The sequence below is a fragment of the Tachypleus tridentatus genome, chromosome 12 (assembly GCF_004210375.1).
Source record: "Tachypleus tridentatus isolate NWPU-2018 chromosome 12, ASM421037v1, whole genome shotgun sequence".
Lineage (NCBI taxonomy): Eukaryota > Metazoa > Arthropoda > Merostomata > Xiphosura > Limulidae > Tachypleus > Tachypleus tridentatus.
The window spans coordinates 51510979-51531287 of NC_134836.1; the positions used below are offsets into that span (position 1 = coordinate 51510979).

General features: G+C 35.5%; 2 protein-coding genes across 3 annotated transcripts in view; both read left to right on the forward strand.

Annotated features, from left to right (window-relative positions):
- The window catches only part of LOC143233312 (uncharacterized), a 49871-nt gene extending 39777 nt beyond the window's left edge, over positions 1-10094 (forward strand). Inside the window, exons 1-2 of one of the 2 annotated variants that reach the window (XM_076469442.1) lie at positions 8026-8180; positions 9535-10094. In XM_076469442.1, the coding sequence (XP_076325557.1) occupies positions 8105-8180; positions 9535-9926 (468 nt within the window). In that variant the 5' untranslated portion in view covers positions 8026-8104 and the 3' untranslated portion in view covers positions 9927-10094. Of the gene's footprint in view, positions 1-8025; positions 8181-9534 lie in introns of those variants that run through there. The other variant, XM_076469441.1, reaches the window with a different exon arrangement.
- A 5762-nt stretch (positions 10095-15856) lies between these two features.
- On the forward strand, positions 15857-18473 carry LOC143235072 (uncharacterized). Its single transcript, XM_076472847.1, has 2 exons — positions 15857-15983; positions 17906-18473. Exons 1-2 carry the CDS (start codon positions 15908-15910, stop codon positions 18163-18165), a joined length of 336 nt encoding a protein of 111 aa, XP_076328962.1. The 5' UTR covers positions 15857-15907; the 3' UTR covers positions 18166-18473.
- The last annotated feature ends 1836 nt before the right edge of the window (positions 18474-20309 follow it).

Below are 20309 nucleotides of genomic sequence, written 5' to 3' on the forward strand. Positions count from 1 at the left end.
GACTAACTGCCATCCCTCTAGTCCTGCACTGCTAAATTAGGGACGACTAGCGCAGATAGCATGGAATAGCTTTGCGCGAAATTCAAAACAAGACAAAGCATCCCAAGAGAGAAGTGATACAGTGACATACTTCAGTGAGTATAAGCCTCTACGAGCTAATTATTGTAGTGTGTAGCTAAGTGCCCAGTATCTTCACACAGACACACACACAGAATTAAATTTTACTTGAATGTGCCTAAATAAAGATATGTTATTTTTTTTCTAGCTATGGAATTGTGAAATATATTATTTCTTTGTTGTTGTTGTTTTTTCGTCTGTGACAACATGACTCAAGGGTTTATAATTTCCGTGATAGAAAATTAATACATAATACAAGTTACATAGCCTACTAATTTCTTAAGCTAGCTTTGATGATTTTTTTAAAAATAATGCTTACATGTATGGATAAAAAAAAATGAATAAACTCTTTTTGTTCTCTTCTGATCAGCTAAGTCATGGTGTTTGTAGAGAAATTATATACAAAATATCATTTTGATAATTATGTTTTTCTTTGGCTATAGTTTTGTTTCTCGTTTAGCCTATCTATGAATCTTTAGTTACATTAAAAAGTTAACTCATCTTCCAGATGATTACGTGTATTTTCAGTTAATATGCACATATTATGAGACTGGCATCTGTTTCTCCTAGTAGTGACCAACAGATGCCATTAATACTGCAGAAGAATATGTAAATTATGTACAGGTTTTATTAATGTTTCACAAGGGTATGTAAATTATGATCCAATGATTTGTAATCTCGTGATCTAACAAGTGAATAAAAACCCTATATTGAGCTGTAACAAGTTGGTTTGGTTCGGTTTTTGGAATTTCGCACAAAGCTACTCGAGGGCTATCTGTGCTAGCCGTCCCTAATTTAGCAGTGTAAGACTAGAGGGAAGGCAGCTAGTCATCACTACCCACCTCCAACTCTTGGGCTACTCTTTACCAACGAAAAGTGGGATTGACCGTCACATTATAACGCCCCCACGGCTGGGAGGGCGAGCATGTTTGGCGCGACGCGGGCGCGAACCCGCGACCCTCGGATTACGAATCGCGCGCCTTACGCGCTTGGCCATGCCGGGCCCAGTAACAAGTTAGATCAAGAGATATAGCTGAACAGTATTATTGCCAATTATTACTTAATGTTGTTACTAATTTTGTATACAGAATATTGTTACTTTGGAAATTGATTTTTTTTTTTTTTTTTTTTTATTTGTCTGCTTCTTTTCTCCTAATTCCTTTATTTACTGAAATGCTTATTAACCTCGTTTTATATACTGCATTGTTCATTAACGTTAGTTTCAAGTTCTGACCAGACACATATTTAACTACTGTGTTTTGGTAAGTTATCAACTTTATATTTCAATAAGTTGAAAGTTGCACTTTGGATTTTTTACGGTTGTCTTTTTTTTTTGTCAACTCTGATTGCTGTGGGGAGTTACTTTAAGCTATTACATTACAGCGTAAGAACTTTCAATTATGCTTCGAAGAAAGCTAGTTCAACAAGAAACAACAATTGTGATTGTTGATTTGTTCTTACATTTATGTAATAATTACAGAATTGGTAGCTCAAAAAATAAGTGTTTTATTCTTATTTGTATTGGCCTACTAAAGTTTAGGTGCCTTATTTAGCTTACCTGTGTTTTTTACTGTGTCGTGAGTTCATTAATCTATTGCACTTTACCAGTCCTTACAAAATAACATAACAAGAAGAAAAAAAGCCAAAAAGTATAGCCTAGGCTTTCTTAGTGATAGTAATTTGGACTAAAATGCCGTCTTCAACTATGGCGGGTGCAAATGACCAGGAGATCTACAGACACCCAAAGTTGTAGCACTCATCATCTATGAATATCACTGCTAAATAATATTTGATGACAATGAGAAAGGAAGATATGTGATTGAAGGACAAACCACACCTGTTACAGTTATCTCGCCATCACATGGGACAACAGATGGAAGATCATCCAGCGGTTTTCTTGTAAGGAAGGAAAGTTAAACTCAGAAGTTTCTAGGAAGTTTGGGATTGCGCAGATATAAATAATCATGCATTCATCATTATGACCTGCTGATACTTTGATCGAGAAAGTGAACCTCACTATCAACCAAACACGAGAAGCCTATGAGTACTAAAAGTTAGCACCTCAATCTAAGATTACGAATGAAGCCAGTCTTGGGATTCTGTTTGTATTGGACTCAATCTGGTAGTGGTGGAGTAAAACAGTCCACCGTCATCCCCAACTCAGAGGTGTTTTTATTAATTCTTCAAATTATTCAGGGAAGTTGTTTTACGACGGTTTTGTTAGGAAGTTTGACTGATCTCGTGCCTGGTGTTGCTGAACGTTTGGATTTTTATTTAATTTCGCGCAAAGCTACACGAGGGCTATCTGCGCTAGCCGTCCCTAATTTAGCAGTGTAAGATTAGAGGGGAGCTAGTCACCACCACCCACCGTCAACTCTTGGGTTACTCTTTTATCAACGAATAGTGGGATTGACTGTCACATTATAATGCTCCCACCGCTGAAAGGGTGAGCATGTTTGGTACGACGGGGATTCGAATCCGCGACCTTCGGATTACGAGTCAAACGCCTTAACCCCCCCCCCCTAGCCATGCCGGAACGTTTGGATGAAAATTAACTCCACGACTTTCAAACAGTCATAGCCAAACTGTATCACTGGCCAACCCAATGGAAAACACAGCCACCTGTTCAAACAGACTTTGAGGACAAAAAGTGTGGAACATGCGCGAATTTTGCTGCATTTATTGATGATACTGCGTGTGAAGACATTTACCAAAATGGTTGCTACGGTTCATCAGAATATCGCTGTCAGTAAGTTATCTGAATGATTGTTAAGTAAACCCCTCTATTACAACAAGAAAGGCCCAACATACACAAAAGAGAAAGTTATTCACGCAGTTCTAAAGTAGAATACTTGTTTCTTCAAAAACAACTGCCAAGTGACGCATTGTATTGTAACAAACAACGAAACCGCTTAAACTGATGCGATTTTTATAGTACCATCTGACAGTTATAAAATGTATTATTTCTTTTCTTAAAAAATATAGTATACAGATAGCATAAACTTAAAATCATTAGAAAAGGTAAAATTCGTTTTCTAAGTACTAATCACCAAATAATTGTTACTTATGGATGTAATTCATTATATAATTTGTACTTTCATCCATAGATTTTTTTTTCTATTAAAATTCATTACTTGGGAATCATATTTTTCTAATGAGTTAATATTTAGATAATTTCCCAGCAAGTAAGGCGTTAGTAGCGTATTAATTAATAACTATGCAACATAAATTTTGTTCCTGGATAGTATTTGTTATTTCTTAAATGCTTATGTTGTAAAAGTACAGAAAATGGACATTATTTCCTTCAAACTTTGCTTTGTGACCTGGTTAATGAAATTTAGAAATTAATCTATTTTATATGTAAAAACGGGCAAATTTGCACATTTTCATTTACATAAGGTCGGAATAAAACAACATATGAATCAAGATTTACATGTATTTATACTAAAGTTATACAAAACTGTTTAGAAGTGAGTAGTTTTTCGAGATTTGCGACTGTAATCTAAATCACTTTCACGTATCAGCCCACAAATTTTGTCTCCCATCATGTTTCCGTTATACGCTCCCAGGTCATAAAAGCAAAGTTTGAAGAGAAAAATAAGGCTTTCCATTAACTTTAGGCATAAGCAATTGGGAAATAACACTTTCTGCCCAGGAAACAAGAATAAGTAAAAAGTGTTTTATATAATGTAATTTGATGTATACATTTAAAGATAAATTTGTTGGAAATTACGTTTTTTTTTGTTCTTTCATAAATTAGTTATTATCTATCTAAAATTAAATATGTGACATCAATATCGTATTTTGCAAAAGTGTAAATATGTTTTATTTATTACACAAAACATTATTTTCTTGATAAAATCCTGATTCATTATTGGCCGATTAGTCATACTTCTTGGCCCTCTATGTTATTGTGACAAATATTGACAAAAGATATGACGTCAATGGGCAGGTTGTTTTTTTGTATTCCGTGACGTTACCTTGAAAAGTGTTTCAATTTATCTAGCGCAAGGTGAAAATTTTTTTTTTTTTTAAATACTGTTGACAGCTTTCCCCAAGTTTGAGCTACTAACCAGAGGGAAGGCCTTCGTTCAACAGCACCCTGCCACCCACCATTCACGCTAGAATAGGCTGTTATTTTCATAGCGCCCAGCTTGAAGTGTGGAGACTATTTTATGGGATCGCAAGACTTCCTGTGTTACTACACGATAGGCCCGACATGGCCAGGTGGGTTAAGGCGTTCGACTCGTAATCCGAGAGTCGCGGGTTCGAATCCTGGTCGCACCAAACATGCTCGCCCTTTCAACCGTAGGGGCGTTATAATGTGGTGGTCAACCCAACTATTCATTGGTAAAAGAGTAGCCCAAGAGTTGGCGGTGGATGGTGGTGACTAGCTGCCTTCCTTCTAGTCTTACACTACTAAATTAGGGACGGCTAGCGCAGATAGCCCTTGAGTAGCTTTGCGCGAAATTCAACATAACAAGTAACAAATACTACACGATAGCGATTGAAAAGAATCAAAATAATATTCAATTCTACAATTATAAATACCAATCCGACAAGAATATAAGTACAGGGAGGAGGAAAAGGTCAAGAGAACCTGACCCTCCAGGGTATGAACTTTTCTTACCCAAACACCGACAGAGATTCAATTCGAACGAGATAGCGATAAAATTAAAACTAAAAATGTAAGTTTGAAATTATCTTCCCAAGTAGATCAGTGCATTCACTTTACATTTCTGTCAAATGGATGTCTTTGGTTGGCCCGGCCTGGCCATGTGGTTAGTCGACGCGCAGTCTTAGGGTCGCGGGTTCGAATCTCAGTCACATCAAATATGTTCGCTTTTTTAGTCGTGAGAGCGTTATAATGTGATGGTCAATCCAACTCTTTGTTAGTAAAAGAGTAACCTAAGAGTTGGCGGTGGGTGGTGATGACTAGTACAGCCTTCTCTTTCATCTTACACTGCTTAATTAGGGACTGATAGCGCAGATATCCCTCGTGTAGTTTTGGGCGAAACTTAAACAAACAAACGTCTTTGACTTGCAAAAAAAAAAAAAATGTATATATCTATTAAATTAAGCAAATTGTACACTAAACAGAACCTTTCATGGAATAAAAATAGATGAAATTTCATTAGTTAGTAAAATACGTTACTGCAAATTATTTTCAAACAAGTTTTAAAAAAATACTGGTTTGAATGTCACTTCATCACCAATATCTTTCGTTTAAACGAACACAAAAATCCAACATTTTTAAGGCTTCGACTAAAGGTATTTAAATCCAACATCAACAACATGAAACTTATAATGAACACGTTTAAAATTTATTTTTATAACTGTATCAATATTAAAAGTTTGATTTATTTACAATTTCGCGCAAACTTAATCGAGGGTTATCTGCGCTTTCCGTCCCCAATTTAGCAGTGAAAGGCTAGAGCCAGCTAATCAACGCCATCCACGGCTAACTCTTGAACTACTCTTTTACCAACAGATACCGGGATTGGCCATAAAATTATAACGCCCTCGTGGCTGAAAGAGCGAGCATGTTCAGTGATGGATATTCGAACCCGCGACTATAAATTGCGAATTTAGTTCCCTATTTAATCACCAAATCACGACAGGCCTCAAAGTATTTAAAGATAGGCTATCTTAAGGAAGGTGAAAAAGTGAATGGCGAACGAAGAACAACGACATGTTTATCACAAATAATAAATAAATAAATAAATAATAAATCTAACAATTTCGTCAACATGAACAACGATTTGCAAAAACTTTTACCAAATACCATGTTAGGGTTAAATAAAGTTCAACACTACAAACAACAGGTAAACGTAAAAGATGTTAGATTTACCTCACCTCATTACGAGCTCGTTTATTTCTCTCCTGTGGACATTTCGCACGTCTTGTGGTTATATTAAATTAACTTGTCTTTTTAAATGTGGCAGTTTAATAACAAGCCTTTAGCTGCCAGTCGAACATTTAAGAGGTTATGGTGCTCTCTCTCTATATATATATATATATTATTAATTTTTTTCCCCTGGTGGATGATTCATTTACATATTTTTCACTTTGAATTAGAATGATAAAAAGGGTGTTTGTTTTTGCCCGGCATAGCCAAGTATGTTAAGGCGTTCGACTCATAATTCAAGGGTCGCGGGTTCGAATCGCGGTCGCACCAAACATGCTCACCCTTTGAGCCGTAGGGGCGTTATAAAGTAACGTTAAATCTCACTATTCGTTGGTAAAAGAGTAACCCAAGAGTTGGCGGTGGGTGGTGATGACTAGCTACCTTTCCTCTAGTCTTACACTGTTAAATTAGGGACGGCTAGCGCAGTAGCCCTCGAGTAGCTTTGCGCGAAATTCAAAACAAACAAACAATTCTTGTTTGTTTTTTCTTTAAAATATGATCCAAACCTTAAGTACTTGTAATGTAAAGTTTTACTTGTTGGTTCATGCCAAAACTTAAATTCAAATTTGAATTTATTGTCACTAAACGTAATTTTATCACCTTGTAAAATTCGCAAGAACGATTTTTATTTACACGTTACGTTTAAAGATAAAAAATAAATCTAAAGGGCGATAGCCTATATAATTTATAATTGTTTAAAACAATTCGTACCACTAAATCTTAAATTATCTACAGTAGATATAAATAATTTTAGATACACTTGCGTATCTGTTTGAAATGTGAATGCAAAATCGTGTATTCTATACGTTAAATACTCATTTTAAAACCTTTCTAACGCAATATCGATACACTTAACCGTCATATAAACACATTCTGGCGAAATCTACCAGTCTCTGCTGAGCCTTTGTGAAAAGTACTGAGCATATCAGGATACTGGATCGGCCTTTTAGACCCATTTGTTAAAAAAAATCATTGTTGCAAAAGAAACGTTTGAAAAAACACACACAAAATGTTTTATCTGAGGAATCGAAACAAATAAGTCACTGTGGCAATAAGATAGGAATAATAGTTGAGGCTTCAGCTTTTAATATTCTGTTTGTTTGTGTTTTTAATTAAACACAAAGTTACACAATAGTGCTGAGCCCAACATGGGTATCGAAAGTTGATTTATAGCGTTATAAGTCGTGGACTTACCGCTGAGCCACTGGAGAACACTTTTTTTTTATATAAAAGACTGAAATAGTGATAAATAAGTGTTGGAATTCAGCTGCACATTATAAATACTAATATTCTTGAGAAATATTTTATTAATATAATAAGTGAAGTAAAGACAGAAATGGAGCGACCGAGTTCCAATTTTATCTCAAGACTTCAGAAAACGTGATCGATTACGTCAGCTTTACTTTCTTCAACAAAAACAAACGTTCTTGGTGGTGCACTCTTTGTAACTGTACCTAATGCCTAAATAAGTATACACACGTTGTTAGCATGGCTCGAACCGGGAATCTAAGGACAGGTTATTCGCGAGCCACAAGAACATTCTCCGCAATTTCGAGTCGTAGATGTATTACATTTAAGAGTGATGCTTAAATCCGGTTGTTTGGTCAGAGGCGTATTTCAAAAGTTGGTAGTGAGTTTGTTAAGTCTATCACTTGGAAATTAGGGACTGTTGGCACAGGTAGATCTGGAGTAGCTTGGCTTCGAAATTAAAAGAAAACCAACAAAAACCAACAAAACCTAGATGTACACTTTAAAAAAAACATTTTGACGTCAATTCAACTTGTGGTTTCGAAAACAGATTCTTCATGACTCTTAGGTTGAGGAAGCTGAACAAACAAACAGAAAACAAGTGAAATAACTACGTTTTCCATTTACAGCTGCATTGATAAAATACAAGAACCGTTTGTTAGCTTATAATGACTCACAAAGACGTTCAAATTCGTGTCGAAACATTTTCACCTGGTGGCAAAGGCAACATTATAGGAAACGAATCAGTATAAAACAGGGAACACTAGAGTATATGTTGTGATATAACCTGTTGTTGTAATTACTTGTAACAGAAAGAACTGAGAGTGAGACATGAGTAACTTGTACTTACTTCTTGTGTTTGTAATGTGTATTTGTTACTTCATACACACAAGTGGAGAAAATACTGGTAAGTTAAGTGAAATATTCTGAAAATATTTTCGTGAATATTGGTTCAAACACAAAAAATATATAAGTTCACATGGTTCGGACGAGGGTTATTCTAATCGTATAACTATATAACGCTTTTATCTTGTCAGTCCAGCCTAAACTCAAAAAGTTATAATCTATTTTTCATCGCAATGTTTTATTTAGAAATGAACGTACAACAATCTTGTATTGGTATGTGAATGGCTCGGCATGGCCAAGCGTGTTAAGGCGTTCAACTCGTAATCCGAGGGTCGCGGGTTCGAATACTGGTCGCACCAAACATGCTCGCCCTTTCAGCCGTGGAGACGTTATAATGTTTCGGTCAATCCCACTATTCGTTGGTAAAAGAGTAGGCCAAGAGTTGGCGGTGGGCGGTGATGACTAGCTGCCTTCCCTCTAGTCTTACACTACTAAATTAGGGACGGCTAGCACAGATAGCCCTCGAGTAGCTTTGCGCGAAATTCAAAACAAAACAAATTGGTATGTGAAAAATATGGGGGTTAAGCTACACATATCAACTGTTCAATGTAATTTACATTGATTAAAATTATCTTCAGTTATTAACCTAGTACATCGTGTCAGAATGTGACGTGTCATTAGTCTGACCTTATTTGTTTGTTTTGAATTTCGCGCAAAGCTATACGAGGACTATCTGCGCTAGCCGTCCCTAATTTAGCAGTGTAAGACAAGAGGGAAGGCAGCTAGTCATCACCACCCACCACCAACTCTTGGGCTACTCTTTTACCAAGAAATACTGGGATTGACCGTCACATTTTAACGCTTCCACGGCTGAAAAATCGAGCATGTATGGTGCAAAGGAGATTCGAACCTGCGACCCTCGGATTACGAATCGAACGCCTTAACCCACCTGACCATGCCGGGCCCGGACCTCATTTATCTATAAGTGTAACCCACATGCAAAAAAAAAAAGTTCAAAACCACGGTAATAAACGCATTAAACAAGAAATACATTCATACGTGCTGACATATTTTATGTGTTTGTTTGTAATTAAGTATAAAGCTACATAATGGGCTATTTGTGCTCTGTCCACCACGGGTATGAAACCCAGTTTCTAGTGTTTGTGCCACTACAGTGCGCGTTGATATTTGTATGAAAGCTCAGTCCATAACAGATCCATGCTACCATACTGGAATTTTAAACTATAATCAAAGGTCAAACATTCTTGGAATTATTATATGTTGAATGTATTTAGACAGATACATGTCCATTCGTGTGTGCGCACGTATGTATACATAGAAACAGAGAGTGAGTCGTTAGAAAAAGTACATGTACTCGTATATAGTTGCTAACGTTGTGAGTTTTATCTATCCAGGTTTTGTGTCATACTCTTCAGGAGACCATTTCTACGATGACGAGATTCGACTGGTAAACCCTATTAATCGACATCAAAGAGTCAAAAGGTCACGAGGTTATCCTCGATTCTCGAATACGGGTCTTTATCCTTACAGCCGTTACTATGGTTCACAAGTTGGATTTCCTACAACTGGATTAAATGGTTTCACTGGATTTCCTACAACTGGATTAAATGGTTTCACTGGATTTCCTACAAGTGGATTAACTGGTTTAACTGGATTTCCTACAACTGGATTAACTGGATTTCCTACAACTGGATTAACTGGCTCAAGTGGACTTCCTCTAAGTAGTCTGACTAATTTGCTTGGAATTCCTTCTACAGGAACCACCGGACTTTTACCGATTTTCTAATATTGAAACTGGTTATTCCGAAAGTTATATTTCTAAACGTTTTCTTTTTCTCGTGGAATTTCATAAGATTTGTGCGAGTAGCAACCGTTTATGTTTTACTTGTAGTTACTGTCTTGTTTAAGTTGCATTTCAAAATGTTTAAAAATAAACGTGGGTTCTGAAATATCAGTTGTTTGATTATTAATGAGAAGGGACAGTATTTGCGTTTGAGTGTGACTTGAGTTCATTAAGCCTTTTCTAAATTTTCATACTAATAAGAATGCATAAAGTGTTAATAATTTGCATATGTTCCTTTTCAACAGTAGTTTTTTTTTTTTTGTTATAGTCAGTAGTCTATATGATCACCTGAGTTAATTACAAATTAATTGATTCTTTATTATTATCACTTAATACTGGTAATCTGTTGGTGTGAGTCGTGCGTTTTGGATACTAAAGTATAACTATCTTCGAGAAAGTCTTGTATCTGGGGGTAGGCTTATATTAAAACTATCCCCAAAAATCACACTAGGTCTTAATGATTTCGTATCTTCGAGAAAGTCCGGCTTTCTTACTAGAAAGAAACTGAATCAGTTAAGCACTTGGATAATTTGAAAGGGGTTTCCACGTCTTGCTGACTTGTGTGTTTCTCAGTTGTCCAATAATCTTCAACAGGTGGCGCGCGGGCCACATCAAGCTTTCGATAGATGTTTCAAAAGTAAATAAAAATGTATATGGGAAATAATGAGTCACCCAGTGTGGAAAATAATAGGGACCAATTGTAATAACTTATTGCGTAGTTTTGCTTAACAATTGAATCAACAAACAATATTCATGTTATGTTTAGCTAATGGTATTTTTTCATTTGAATTTCTGACTAAAATATAAATATTTATATCAATTACTACGTCGAAAATTAGTTTCAATGTTTTCCATTAATAATAGTAAAGCGTAGATATTCTAACGATCCGTTATCAACACATTTTTCACCCATTAAAATACAGCCGATAAATAATATTTTTTCATAATATTATTATGCAAAGAATTAAATACACACACACACACACATACATATTTTACATGCAAAATGACGAAGTCGCATGACAAAAACTACTGATTTAAACTAAAGTAGAACAACATGTATCAGAACTACATTTTAACGTTTCTTGCTCTGGGAAGTAATATGTAGGATTTTTTTACGCAAACTATTCTTCCACTTAAATAAAAAAGATAAGTTTCAGACCGGGATGCGACCTGGAGAGAAGGCGCCTGACTCGCAGTGTGAGGGTCACAAGTTCGAATCCCCTTCTATGAACGCAGCCCACGAGTTGACGGTGCTTGATGTTGATGTTTTCCTTCCCTCTAAGATATCACTGCTGAATTAGAGTCGATTAGCTCAGCTAGCCCAATTATAGCTTTGCGTGAAATTCTGAACAGAAAAACAAACAAAAAACAGATCGGGACTTAGAATTTCAAAGATGTATATATCCTTCGTAGTTAGTGGCATCTGAGAACAAAGTAATATGTATCACCTTGGGGTCTAGGATCATCCAGAGGGAGACTTGTAACAAGACGAACCCTAGCCGTGGTAAGGAAAACACGTCTTGTAACAATAAAGAATTCGTGAACACAATGGTGAGTGGCATTAGCTCCAGGCAACAGTACACAACAAAATAAAAAAGAATTCTATAATAATAACACAATTTATGATCATAAATATTGTTTCAGCGACATATCGGTTCAACTGTAGCATACTTGAAGCAGCTGCATGATAAAACAGATATCCATTCCATTACAAGTTGTCAAACAATACATAATTAGTGATGGTGGCAGGAGCATGGTGAGACTCCAAAATAATTTTAGTGTAAAACAATATTTTGTAAAATTCACTGGTGAAACTAACCAAACAGGTTGAACGTCCGCAATACAGGAGTTTCGAAAGGTTTCGATATTAGAATAATGAAAATCCAAACGACAAAAGAAGTGACATAAAAATAAGCGTAAACAAAGAAAATAACAATTGATTATCATACCTAAGACTACTACTGGTTGGATACTCTTGTCTTACAGTGTTTATTGTGGTTGTCGAAGTATGAAAAAACTGTATCTGCACTCCAATAAAATAGAAAGAGTTACATCCGTATCATCATACAAATGTTATATTTAGACAAAGATCCTACTAAGGTATCCCACAATCCTAGATTACCTATTTAACATTACTGGTCAATACTTTACTTAGACAAAGGTCCTACTGAGGTATCCCACAATCCTAGATTACCTATTTAACAATACTGGTCAATAATTTACTTAGAAAAAGGTCCTACTGAGGTATCTCACGATCCTAGATTACCTATGCTAGTGATTACTCTTCTTGCATATTCAAAGAACAGATTAACTCTTAGCTCATACGAATCCTTCTCAACAAAAAGAAAGAAGAAGAGCATTACTGAATCTAATCCAGACACTTACAAGATCTTTAGAATGACCTTTGTAACATGCAACCATGGACCATGATTCAAACACGTTCGTGACCCGCTGAATTCTATTTACAAGATTGTATTCATTATACCTAAATACGACATACCTGCTTAAACAACTCGTAGTTTCCATAATACTTTTTGTTTTAAATTAAAATGATACTCAAGATGCCTTATTAGTTCACATCTAATAAACGAAGGAAATTTTATTTATAAATATTTACTAGCACTGAATAAACTAAAACAAACTAAAATAAAACTCAAAACGTTTAATTTGAAATAAATAACAATAAAATATCAATTCAAAATAAATGGCAAAAACAGAAAAAATATTGTGCAAATAAGACGCTTTGCAAAATAATAAGTAATATAGAAGAAAACATAAACACACATGTAAGAGAAATAATATCAAAATGAAAAACACATCACTTCAAATAGAATATAAGAGGAACTGTTTCAAAAGTATGATTTGGGTTTTGAATTTCGCGCAAAACTTTCAGCGCTAGCCCTCTCTAATTTAGTAGTTTAAGACTTTAGGGAAGGCAACTAGTCATCATTACCCACCACCAACTCTTGGGCTACTCTTTTACGAACGAATAGTGAGATTGACCGTCATATTATAACGCCCCAACAGCTAAAAGAGCGAGCATCTTTGGTGCGAGAGTAATTCAAAACCGCGACCTTCGGATTACGAATCGAATGCCTTAACCCATCTGGTCATGCTGCATCTTTCAAAAGTATGAAATTCAAAGTAAAGGAAATTAAGCTAAATACAAATTATCCATTAAAGTAAACGTGTCATCAAAACGTTCAATATAATACTAAAATAAATATTCTTAAAGCTTTAAGATGACTAACAATAATTAGGAGAAAATTTGTAGCTCCAGCCAAATTCAAACATATCAATTCAGAACTGTGCTTATAAACACTGTACAGATTAATACGGGCCTCCATGACTAGGTGGATAAGACACTTGATTCGTAATCTGAGGGTGGCGCAGGTTCGAATCCCCGTCACACCAAGTATGTTTGCCCTCTTAGTCGTGGGGGCGTTTTAAGGTTATGGGCAATCCCACTATTCGTTGATAAAAGGGTAGCCCAAGAGTTGGCAATGGGTGGTGATGACCAGCTGCCTTCCCTCTAGTCTTACACTGCTAAATTAGGGACGGCTAGCATAGATAGCCCTCGTGAAGCTTTTTACGAAATTCAAAGAAAAGAGGTTAATATGAAAACTAATACAAGAAAAAGAATAAGGAAAGCATACTTTAAATTAATTAATTGTACCAATGTGATGTATACATTTGTTTGTATGCGTCTACCTGTTAATATGAGATTGGTCACAATATATCAATTTATCGACTGGTCAATACATATATACATGTAAGTGACTGATAAACGTATATTAATATATTAAAATCTTCGCGTTTGTCTACATTTAGGATATCAGCACAGTTTGGTGTTCTAAAACGTTTGTTGGAAATTAAAAAGAAAGCAGCACAAAGGACTATCTGTGCTTTATCTGATTTTTTAAAATCAGAACTTTAACACAATTTTCTGATTTCGCGTTTTCACTCAGGTTATTTAAACAGTTTGTACGTATTCAGGTGCTATTATTTAGTATTACAAACAGTGCACTATTCTGCACTTCGCATGTTGTTGTTTTTTATTGCAGAAGAAGTTAAAAATCAAGACCAAGAATAAATTGGTAAGACGGACATTGTTTGTTTGGTTTGAATTTTGCGCAAAGCTACACGAGGGCTATCTGCGTTAGTCATCCTTAATTTAGCAGTGTAAGACTAGAGGGAAGGCAGCTAGTCTTCACCACCTATCGCCAAACACTTGGGCTACTCTTTTACCAACGAATGGTGGTATTGACTGTCACATTATAACGTCCTCACGGATGATAGATCGAGCATGTTTTGTGCTACGGAGATTCGTACCCGCGTCCCTTAGATTACAAGTCGAGCGCCTTAACCACCTGGCTATGCTGAGACTCAAAATTTTGAAGTGAATTAGTTTTAAGTAGGCCTCGCGAGGCCTAATCGTTAGGCGAAGATTTGTTCAAAATAACATTTATATTAAAAACTTTACAAGTAAGTAAATAAATATTATCAACTTTCCAATATTATATTCTATGTATGTGTTCACATTTTCAAGGTATTGGTATGTTTAAGCCTTCAAGATAAAAAGAAACTTCATTTTATAAGCACTGAAAGTTTATGTTTAGGGACATTGTGCATGGCCAAGCGCGTAAGGCGTGCGACTCGTAATCCGAGGGTCGCGGGTTCGTGCCCGCGTCGCGCTAAACATGCTCGCCCTCCCAGCCGTGGGGGCGTATAATGTTACGGTCAATCCCACTTTTCGTTGGTAAAAGAGTAGCCCAAGAGTTGGCGGTGGGTGGTGATGACTAGCTGTCTTCCCTCTAGTCTTACACTACAAAATTAAGGATGGCTAGCACAGATAGCCCTCGAGTAGTTTTGTGCGAAATTTCAAAACAAACAAACAAGGGACATTGTGTTTAAAGCGTATTGAACTATAAACGTTAAATAAGTTAAAATGGTAGAGCGTATACTTCGCAGTACATTGCCACAGAAATACATTCTACACTCTGGGGTAGTTGGTGCACCGTAAGAACAACATTCGGTGAGAGATACAGTAGCCTATTTAAGTAGATGCTGGAGAAGGCTCATTCCCAAGGTTTTAATGGGGGCCCATTGATAATTTTATTCTACATAAAACTACATTGGATATAGGGCCCACAAAAATTATTAGCCCCTGGGCTCACACAACCTTAAATCCGCTACTGTAGAGAATGGTAGCCCAAGAGATGGCGGTCGGTGTTGTTGAATAGTACTTTCCCTTTTATTTATCATTTCGCAATTTGCGATAGCCATGAGCAGATATCCATTTGTGTAGCCTTAAGTAAAAATTCTGAATCAGTTTTTGAATTTTAAAGCAATACTGATAACATACAGAAAGGTTATAAGTTCGTATAATTTAATGTTAAAATACTGATTATATACTCAGTCTTCTATGATATATCCTGGGGTTTATGGGGCTCGAGTAGCAGCGCTGGGGTCGTGGAATCTAAACTTGTGGAGGTGCTATGTAATGATTAATCCAAACAGTGGGGCAAAAGTTGGCGATTACGTGTGTTGAATGCCTGCTTTTCTTCTTATGTCGAATGCAAAACTAAGCTATCTAACACAGATAGCTACAGAACGGCCTTGGTCGAAATTCAACAACAAAAACCTAAGATGTATGTGAGAAATATCATGACGTCATCTGAATTTTCAAAACCAGCTGGAAAGTTTGAATAACAATATTTTCTGTTCTTTACAAACTGTTTTTTTAGCTTTTGTTGAGTCAGAAAGAAAAACATTTAAATCCGTCTCGAAACATTTTCACCTGGTAGTAGGGTCAATATTAAACCTAATACATAAGTATAAAAGTAGAGCTCACTTGTATATATGTTATAATATAACCCTTTGTTCTAGTTACTCGTAGCAGAAAGAATTGAGGGTGAGACATGAGTAACTTGTACTTACTTCTTGTGTTTGTAACATGTATTTGTTACTTCATACACACAAGTGAAGGAAATACTGGTAAGTTAAAGGAAATACTCTTTATATATATACGTAATTAAAAAAATGGAAAAATTATGTTTGATATAGAGATGGAAATCTTTCAAGCTTATGGCTATTATCCACTGTAAGACTGTATAACACTGTTCAGTTTATCCTAATCTTATTAAATCTTGAATTCATGCAACTGACAGCAATTCAACATTTATTTGTAGATAAAAGTTATTCTTGTAAAAAGTAAGCTACTTACTGTATGACGTGACATTTGTATGGTTTTGTGTATTAATCCCTGTCTTGTTTCTATATTTGTTTGTGATTGTCATCCCTAAATCATACTTATTTTTATTACTTGTTTCTTCTATTTTTTAAAACATTAAAAAAGTTTAAGAATTGAACATTTGTTTCAATTTCATAATTGATAATAACATATCAGTTTTGTCAGTTTCTCTAATTTTGCATTAAACTGGGGGCTAGTAAAGCTAAAATGATTCCTCCAGAACGGTACAAGTTCCCTACATTTACAGAACCTACATCTTTCAACTTCACACCAACGCATTGCACATGCATACAATCGACTCCATCTCATGCTAGGGCCATGCTGATTAGTGGAAAGGATAGCACACAAATCCGAAGCCATGAAATACGATACCACACTTACAAACTTAACTACCAGGCTCGACACGACTGAAAATTGGAAGAAAAGTAGACTGTTATATAATGTATTATCTTGATAGTATCAAACTGGTGTTTTTAAATTTAGACATCAATAATATTTATTTTTACTGAACTTGTTTTGTCAGATATCGTGTTTATGAATGAAAAGTCACAAACCGTCGTTATATAAGAGCATTTTGTGCTGCCATCTTGCAACCAGAAATGGAACTATCATTTATGAAACATGGAAATAATATACGCTAATAAACTGAACTCACTGCTAAGTGGTAGTTTTTTTTTATTATCATCCTATAAAAAAAAAAACAACCAGTGATGCAGCGATGTATCTGCGGGCTTACAACGCAAAACACCAGGTTTAGATACACATGGTATGCAGAGCACAGATAACCCCTTTGTGTAGCTTTGTGCTTAACTTCAAACAAGCAATAGGCCTGGCATGGCCAAGCGTGTTAAGGCGTGCGACTGGTAGTATGAGGGTCGCGGTTCGCATCCCCGTCGCGCCAAACATGCTCGCCCTTTCAGCCGTGGGGGCGTTATATAGTGACGGTCAATCCCACTATTCGTTAGTAAAAGAGTAGCCCAAGAGTTGGCGGTGGGTGGTGATGACTAGCTGCCTTCCTTCTAGTCTTACACTGCTAAATTATGGACGGCTAGCACAGATAGCCCTCGAGTAGCTTTGTGCGAAATTTCATTTTTTAAGCATCATAACTAAAGAGTTTGAATGTGGCAGTCAATTTCTTTTTATCAGCCCATCTACATACTGAGTAACACCGTGTTTAATGGTGATAGATGTTTATTTTTTTTAAATGCCAGTTTTGATATAAAAACACACAAGTCCTAGTGCTTGGGTTTGTTGTTGCTTTTTTGAATTTCAAGCAAAGCTACTCACGCCCTGGCTACAAGTAACAAGCATCATCAATACAATTATAGTTCATTTCTAACCCTACTAGAAATATCCAGAAAGCCATGTTGCTTACATCATTAGTCGAGCCACTCTTATTGATAAGTGCAACCAACATACTACAAAACTCTTTATAAACAGTGTAATAAACTATCCAACAAGAATATTCTCACACTTTAGTACTGAAGAGCCTAGTATATAATATTAACGTACACTAGTTCTTTAAGACACCACCACAAGTCAAATTTTACTGCACTTATTTTACACTGAATGGAATCAACTGAGAATATGGATAACTTATTACAAATAAAATAAAGGAGAAATTGTCTTCGTACACTTACTAACTGTTTGAGTTTTGTCTGTACAGATTTTGCACCACACTCTTCAAGAGACGACTTCCAAAATGATAAGACTCGACTGATTAACGCTATTAATCGACTTCAAAGGGTCAAAAGATCACGAGGTTATCCTCGGTTTACAAATACAGGTCTTTATCCTTATGGCGGTAACATAGGTTCAAGATATCCTGTCTATGGAGGACTAAATGGCTTTACCAATGGATTTCCCACGAATGGATTAAATAGCTTTAATGGATTCCCTCTGAACGGATTGAATACTTTGGGTTAACTTCCTTTCACAAGAAGCGGAATTATACTGATTTTCTAATTTCCAAATTGGTTGTGCCGTATGATGTGATATTTCTAGAAAGTTTTTATTTTCACAGAATCTTTTGTGATTTCCACGAAAAGCAACCAAATATTTATGTGCTGCTTGCAGTTACTATTGGCTTTCAAATGCATTTTAAAATGACTTCTGTAATATAAGTTCTTTTAAATTATGAACCTGAAAAACAAGCAGTTTTATTTGAGTAAAAGTGTAACCTTTTTTTTTTTGCAAAATAAATTCTGAATTTAACTGTTCTGCAATTCTATCACAATTTTCAAATAAGCAAAAATATACAAACTGATTTATATATATGTATTTGTGTGTTTGTGTATTAAGTAAATTATAATTATTATAATCTACATAACAAATATTAACCATTCAATTATTTTTCAACCCAAGATATTTTATCCATCATTGTCATAATTAGTAGCATAAACCATCACTTATCTCTAATTTGTCACGTATTATAATTTTATTTCGGACAAGTAACCGGAAATTTGAATCTTAGTTCATCAGCTAATTAATTAATTGTTAATACGTATCAAATTTATATTATTTGCCAACAATATTGGTACACACAATTCCCTGTTTTAACACGAATATACTTTAATATACAAACGTAAAAACAATAGAATTTATAATAACATTTATTACTCATAGTTAGTACAAATGATGGTTTATATATAACAGTTTTACAAACTTACAGATAACATAGAGTCTTGTATCTGGCCTAGAACTCAATATTGTATCGACGATCCACATCAACCACGAACAAATTCATTCTGGGTTGATATATTTGCACCTCGTTTCAGCTAGCTCGGCTTGATTGGCTTCTCACCGATTAGAAGTTCGCTCTTTACAGCGATATATTTGATGTCCTCATAGAAATAATAACATCTGAAGTAATTCACTGAAGACAAACGGTTGGTAATGTTCGAAACCAATCAACGTTGCTGGTCCAGCGCTGTAGTTCTCCGATTAATAGACATTAGTCACAGTTTTAGCTTTTTAGAACTATAGCGCACCGATTGTAGCTATCGAATATTAATCTCTCTTACAGATAGCAAATTATTTAGTTATTTATTATTAATACTAATTACTATTTAATGTAAGTTCTACGTTTTTGGTACTAGCTTATCGCTGCCCTGAGAGGGACTGTATCTGTTAAGAGGAACCATGGTTCGATCTTGGGTCTTCTTGTTAGAATGGAAGGTGGATTCTTTACTTTAATCAGTTAATTGCTTGGGTGGTTTCAAAAGGTTTTCCATATTTTATACGCGGGTTCAAATCCCAAGCATACCAAACATGCTCGCCCTTTCAGTCATGGTGGCATTATAATGTGACGGTCAATCCCACTATTCGTTGGTAAAAGAGTAGCCCAAGAGTTGGCGGTGGGTGGTGATGACTAGCTGCCTTCCCTCTGGTCTTACACTACTAAATTAGGGACGGCTAGCACAGATAGCTCTCGTGTAGCTTTGTGCGAAATTAAAACAGACAAACAAACAAATAATACTAAAGGCCAACCATTATATTTATTCAACTTAGATTTATTATTTTTGATAAACGAGAGAATATTGGCCCAACATCATAGGGACGTGTTTGGAGTGTGAATCACTAATTTACAATTTTTTTTTAGTGTCCTTGAGTTCTTACCGTTCAACTATTCATAAAAGTTACACGTTTTGCCGTATCAGGTAGAAATTTAAGAGTTTCTAGTTACCACAGCTTGTCTCAGGAATGGATAAATCATTACTGGTGTTTTCAGTAAGCTATATACTGAAACTCTTTGTATTTCAACTCTCATCATTCCCTTGCTGTAAGAAGGTGTCATTATTGTTACCTCCATAGAAATGATAAAGTTTGTAATGACAAAGAAATGTGGGAGGAGGCTATGGAAAACTTGATCACTCTTGTAAGAAAATATGTTTATCCATAGGAATTTATTCAAAACGTAACAAGAAATTTCGATAGGTAAACAGAAAATAGACATGTTCTGTTGAACAGCAGAAATAAAGAAAACACATCTGAAGCTAAGGGTAGTTGGATGACTATATATATAAATGATAATATCACTCAAAAACTAAATAGAATAGTTCGACATCAGA